This window comes from Brugia malayi (assembly GCF_000002995.4).
Source record: "Brugia malayi strain FR3 genome assembly, contig: Bm_v4_Chr3_scaffold_001, whole genome shotgun sequence".
NCBI lineage: Eukaryota > Metazoa > Nematoda > Chromadorea > Rhabditida > Onchocercidae > Brugia > Brugia malayi.
Genome location: NW_025062477.1, coordinates 10,615,504 through 10,622,029, shown reverse-complemented (window position 1 = coordinate 10,622,029; position 6,526 = coordinate 10,615,504). Strand labels below are relative to the sequence as shown.

Genomic DNA, 6,526 nt, shown 5'->3' with positions numbered 1-6,526 from the left:
TGCAAAATATAACTGCTAAAAAAAATAATATTTAAAAATATCCAAAAATGAATAAAAGTAAGCATTAATTTACAAAATAATTTAGTTAAAGTATTAAATTTTAATCAATTATTTAAGAACTAACTTTATGCCATTCTAAGTAAAAACTAATTCCTACATATTTGTTTTACTTCGCCAAAGCAAACTATTATACCACCATCATAAAGCCATCTTAGCTACAGGAAATAACAATTTGCATTTCGCAAATTGTATAATTATGCTTCCATCGGTTTAACGTCAGAATGCGATTTTGTTTTATAACTGATTTTTCTTATCCCATTTTTTTCATCCCTTATATTGGTTGTTATTTTAGCAAATTCATTAAATTTTAATTCAAAAACTCACCTTGACACTTTTTTTCTTAGTTTTATGATGAACAAATATTATTTCATGTATGTTTGAAAAGGAAAAAAATGAAATGAATTAAAGATTATAAGAAGAATTTTTGGAACAAACATAAAATGATCACTTGTTGAAATTAAAAGCTACGAATAATAATCGAGCATATCTCTTTTCTTAATAAGTTTAAAAATAGGGATAAAAAGACATGTGGAATTTGTTATGATCGAATTTTTTTAAACTCTTTTTTTTAATTATCGGTACACTGATTAGCAAGCATGTGGCATTTGTTAATGATTTTTCAGCGTAAGCAGTTTGATGATTAATTTTGATGATGCATTGGTATTCTCGTATACAGATGTATGAATAGAATAGTTTCAAAAAATCTAAGTAAATTTTAATTTTACAACTTAAGACTTGTGGGTGTACATTTGTTTTTTTTATTTTATAGCAAATAAATGATGAAGTTGCCATTAATTAACAAGCAGTTTTGAGTAAGGAATTTTCAGAATGGCTGACTGGGCAGATGTTGCTGATCTTTTGGGTGAATTGAGCGATAGTGATGATAATGATGAGGAGAAAAAGTCGGATGCAAAAGAGAGTTGCGCCGAAAATGAGGCATCAGTATCAGAAGTAAAAGTGGCTAGTTTCATTTTTTTCAATTCATTAATTATCTGTTTGTGCATCATATAATGATGAATAATTAATATATATTTCTGTACTCAAAAAAACGGTTTTTATATTTCTATTTCATTTTTCTGCAGAAAGTATTTAGTTAGCAATCTTCATTTACCGATGATTTACAAGTTATCTCCTGAAGTCATGATTTGAATACTTGAAAAGATCATTATTAATATTACGTGAGATTTATTAAATCTGTAATAATTATTAAATCTCGTAGCAGATTGCCTCAATTATCTTTTTGTTTTATATTTGTCTGTTCTACAAAGCAAATGGTTTTAATGTTTTTTTTTTTTTTTTTTTTTTTTCATTATTGTATAAAATTTTTAGCAGTCATCGAGTGTGAAAAGAAAATCTGATAATGATATTGGTACAGATGGTATACCGGTTAAAACTAGCAAGGGAGAGCTACCTCTTCATGCAATCGAATTACTGGACGATCCGCTATTTGGTTTAGTATGAATTATAACAATTGCTGTTTTGGGGAGAGGGAAATGTTAAAGGATTTGGAAGAGTAGTAAGTCAAATGTTGTTAGATCGAAAGCAAATAATAAAGTTATTATAAAAGGCATTTGATAATAAAGATACATTTTAACGTTTCAGTTAGACCCTGCAGATTTTACTACAATGGATGCTGTATCGAAGAATTCATCTCTAGCCTCTTCTTCTGCAGCAGGTTCATCAAACTTAAAGAGTGGATTGAATGTCCATTTTGCAGAAAATGTTAGAGATAATGAAAAGACAGGCATTAAGGATGCATCAGTAAGTAGTCTAATTGCTACTTTATTTTGATGTCGTTAAAAATATTTTATCAAAGTGATTTTTATTTTTATTATTGCGGAAAGCATGAAAGATGATGATGAAGTGTGTTATAGAAAATGAAGGAAGATGAAAATAATATTAAAGAAAAATAGAAAAAAAAAATTCATCAAAGCTGGATCATCACGTCATTTCAGTCGTGGCAACAATGATACATAAATTGCAGAGAGCAGGACCGAGTAGAGGGAATTCTCCTGAAACCGAAAATTCCGATGACGAGCAAAATGAAGCTGCTTTGCAGCCGAGAAAATTAAGTAGACAAGATGAAATCTTGCGTCAAAAAATGCAGTAATTATAGATAACAATTTTATTTATTTTATTCCTCAATCTTCGATCCATATAACGATTTTAAGAAAGTGATTCAAGCACATCATTTTCCAAAAGGAATAAAACACGGTAGTAAGGTTACCTTTGATCCAACTATCTCTTTCTTCCACATGCTGTAGTAATTATTCTTTGTGATTATTTGTAGGATATTGGTAGCTAATTTTTCGTCTGAACAGTTGGCACGTTACGAATGCTTCCGACGTTCATCTTTTCCGAAAAGTGCAATTCGAAAAGTGCATTTTTCTTCTATCAAAAATTTTATTAAATTTTATTTTTATCAGAAATATTAATTCATTTATTTTATTATCACGAATTCATTCAAATTTTATATTTATAATATTCCTATGGTCTTATAATATCCCTTTTTATAATATTACTTTATCCAAAAATTTTATCGCTTATATAAAAAGAAAGCAATTTGGAAAAAATTTCTTTAATTATTTTGCGTAATAAATAGTAAAAGGAAAAGTTTAGCTTATTCATCAAGCAACGGGTGTCACACCTGGACATAATGTTATAATAGCTGTCGCGGGACTTGCCAAAGTATTCGCTGGGGAACTTGTCGAAGAAGGTTCTATTGTTTTTTTTTTTTTGAAAAAATATTTGTTCCATTGCTTTTTTTCTATTGCTTTTTTTTTTTTTTTTTTTGAATATTTTTCCCATTGTTTTGAATGTGCGTTTTAATTATTCGTGGATTTTTTACTAAATTTAGTTGGGTTTTATAATCTTTATCTTTGATATCTGTGTACTTTCTAATTTTCAAAAGCCAAAGTCTTAAGATGGTAATATTTTAGCATTAGACATTCGCGAACGGATGGGAGAAGAGGGTGAGCCATTGAAGCCACATCACATTCAAATAGCATATGATCAATTGAGAGAAAAGGGCAAACTTTTTCCGCCTTATGGATCTCGCCGAAATCCTTTCATATAATTTTGTTATGTATCATATCGTTTTATATAGGCAATGAGATGTCGCTTTTTATTTATTTTTTTGCCGATTTTTTTTTTTTCCTTTTTGGTGAAACTGTTTAATGTCAGGAAGCTAATTGATTGTCACTCCGTTTAATTGCTTGATTCTGATTCTTTTCTGATGTAAATCTAGGGTTTTTTCCTTTTTTTTTTCTCAAAAATCTTGAAAAATCAGAATCCTGTTCAGTAATTTTCTTAGTAGTATGCGGTAAACATGAAATATCAATTACTACATATTCATCGCTTCTCATTTTGCTCCATTTTTACTTCGTGTTATTCCTGTTTGATTCTAATTAGCAATAATATTGAATGAATAAAAGTCGAAATTTTGATCATTTCTTGCTTTGCACAATCTGATTGCAATGACAAATAATGGTAAATTATGGGAAAATTTTTTATTTGAATTACGATATGACGCTATAAATTTTCTACTTCTATAAAATAGTGTTAAAAGAAATTAGATTTATGCTTTTAATTTATTTCTAAATTACTAAACTACTTATAACTAATAACTTATTGACGAATTATTTCAAATGTAACTTCAGTTTCAGTTTGAATATACACTGCAAGAAAGGTAATTTTAAATATGTGTTAATTCTTAAATCATTTTTTTATTTCTAAATTAGTAATTTGACACTTTTCAGTCATTAATACTTAAATTCAAACTATTTACTTATTATTGAAATATACCTGTACCACTGTCATGCACTAAGCATTAGTTTTTCAGGATTTTCAGTCAACTGTAATGGATGGGAATTCTGATGGAAACATAATTCAATGAGGTATATTTTATCTATAAATTTTAAAGCTTATTTATACATAACAGCTTAAAACTTACAAAATTATAATACAATTATGTAAAGTCATATGATTGTCTTATTGTATACTTTTATAATCTTTACAGCTAGCAACCAAAATATTAAACCCTTATTTTTTATCACATCTTTTTTTTTTTTTTTTTTTTTAAAAAAAAATTTTTTTTTTTTTTTGTTTAGGATAAATTTTATCCCTCGAAATATTACTTGAATTTTTCTTCTATCATTTTATCTGTTGATATCGATTAACATGCTGTCAACTATTATCTTTTAATGACACACACACATTTAATCCAGTTTCAAAGATTTCACTCTTTCATTTATAATTCTTTTTACATGCATACATAATTAGTTGCATACATGCATACATGTATACATACATACATACATAAATACATACACACACACATACACACATACCTACATACATGTACACACAAAAAAAAAGAAAAGGGATACATCAATTAATAATAGTTGTTAGTAATTCAAGTGAAATGGTAAAAAAAATCTTTTTGTTAATCAGAAGCATATTTAAATGTCAAATGGATCTTAAATAATGGAGAAAAAGAAGATGAAAGGGATAGTTAAACAATTAACATGCATATTGAATTCTTTCTTAATTTTACAATAAGAAATTTCATAAATTTTCTTTCATAAAAAATAAGAAGGTTGTTTTTTCTAATTAAGAAAGATTTACAGTTTTTTTCTTTTTTTTATTTGAATTAATATTATTCTTTTTTATTTTTCCAAACAAATTATAACAATTTATTCGTATAAGATAAGTGAAAAAAAAAAAGGGAAAAAAAACGAAAACAGAGAAAATGTAGCAATTAGTTTTTTTTTTTTTTTTATTTTCTGAATAATTTGTTATAATTTGTTAGATTACTTTTGTACTACTTCTTTAAATCATAGAGAATTTTAAGTATTCATTATGCAAATATTTATATTTGCGAATTACGTTAGTGTTGTGGTGAATAGCTCAAATTTATATAGTTTAGCTTTTTAATTTATTCCACATCAAAAATTAATTCCTCAAGTATCCATTTATGATTTATTCTTACTTAAATAGTTTTTATATGTTCACATATTTATTTAATCAAATTTTCTCTCATTCTTTGCTATTACATCATTGCTTATTCATTGTACTTTTTATCAGCATTAATGTAATGAGTAAACAATATTTTATTAATGTAATTAAATTTTAAATACTTACCTTATTCTATGGAAAAACATAGGAGATATTTATATTCTATGAAAATTTTCGTTTATTATTAAAAAAAATGCAACCAATCTATGAGAACTTTATTCATTATCATCAAAATGAAATGAAATGGAAAATGCGACATTTGGTTTAGAAGCAAATTGAATTAATTCACTGAATACGGCAGATTTATCTATCTTCTAAATGTTTACATTTTGCTATTTCGTATAATCCTATATTCACTTTCTTTAAATACCATTCAATTTTAGCTACTCATTAATTATACAAAAGATCCGCGATTATTATTCGTGGATTTTTAACCAAAAATTTAAATTCATCTTCGAGATTTAAACAGAAATTAAGATAAAAATAAAATGAAATGATGAGAAAAATGATGAATAAGTTTTTTTTTTTTGACTTTTTTGTGATTTTTCTTTTCCTTAATTTGAATTGGTTGATTTTATTTTATTGCTTCTATTCTTTGTTTCATTTCTTAATAGTTTAGACATTTTTTTTTTTTTTTTTTAGTAAATTTTATTTTCTATATTTTACATTAAATGAATGAATATTTGTCACTGAATGATTTCGACGATTATATGTTGAGACCTAATTTATTTGTTTGTTTCCTTCATTTGTTTCATTCGATGATCCATCTTCTCGTTGAATTCTAATTATCATCTCTCTTCTCTACATACTCCATTTCTTTGTTTCTTTACTACCTTCACTTTTTTATAACAATTATTGGTGTTTTTTATTACTATTGTTATTATCATTATTAATTATTATTGGTTTTATTGTTATTATTATTACTGTAAGTCATAAATTAGTTATGCTTCTTCAAGTTGTTAGCAAAATTAGTTTGATTTTAATTTTAGGAGATTTTTTTTTATTTTTTATGGTAGCAAAACAGATTAAATGAACGGAAAGGTGAAAATTTTTTAATGTTTTATACCATACTGAAATTTCTGTTTTAGTTTAATGAAATTTTATAATAAAAATTCTTCCGTTGCTATCTCATCTTTTTTTCATCTTTAATAACTGATAACTGATATTTAATCTTGCTCATTTCAATTACTATAAAATATTATTGGAAAAAGCAATTTTTCTATAAAGTAATCTTTCATTTCTTTTTTTTAACTTTTTGTGAGATTCACATTTATAAATAAAAAATGATTCTTTTAATATTTATTAAATTGCACTTTATTTTATGTTTATTATCATAACTTGCTCTTGATCATTTTACAGATATTCATTTTAAATATCAATTGTACCGAGATATCACTGAAATTGAGGCAAATTATAGCAATTATACAGTTTGATAAATTAATTGATATAT

The 6,526-nt window shown here is 25.6% G+C and overlaps 1 protein-coding gene across 6 annotated transcripts; it reads left to right on the top strand.

Moving 5' to 3' along the window:
- Window positions 1-709: 709 nt before the first annotated feature.
- Window positions 710-3,136, top strand: Bm4201 (zgc:92784, putative; the record flags this gene model as incomplete). Of its 6 annotated transcripts, none has more annotated exons than XM_043080788.1 (8): window positions 710-738; window positions 888-1,011; window positions 1,390-1,515; window positions 1,663-1,821; window positions 2,045-2,166; window positions 2,351-2,438; window positions 2,680-2,776; window positions 3,000-3,136. In XM_043080788.1, 8 exons carry the CDS (start codon window positions 710-712, stop codon window positions 3,134-3,136), a joined length of 882 nt encoding a protein of 293 aa, XP_042936722.1. The 6 variants fall into 6 exon arrangements, with proteins under 6 accessions (XP_042936722.1, XP_042936721.1, XP_042936723.1 ...); XM_043080787.1 differs by having other exon boundaries at window positions 888-1,017; XM_043080789.1 differs by lacking the exon at window positions 710-738 and having other exon boundaries at window positions 889-1,017; window positions 1,390-1,510; window positions 1,676-1,821.
- Window positions 3,137-6,526: the final 3,390 nt, after the last annotated feature.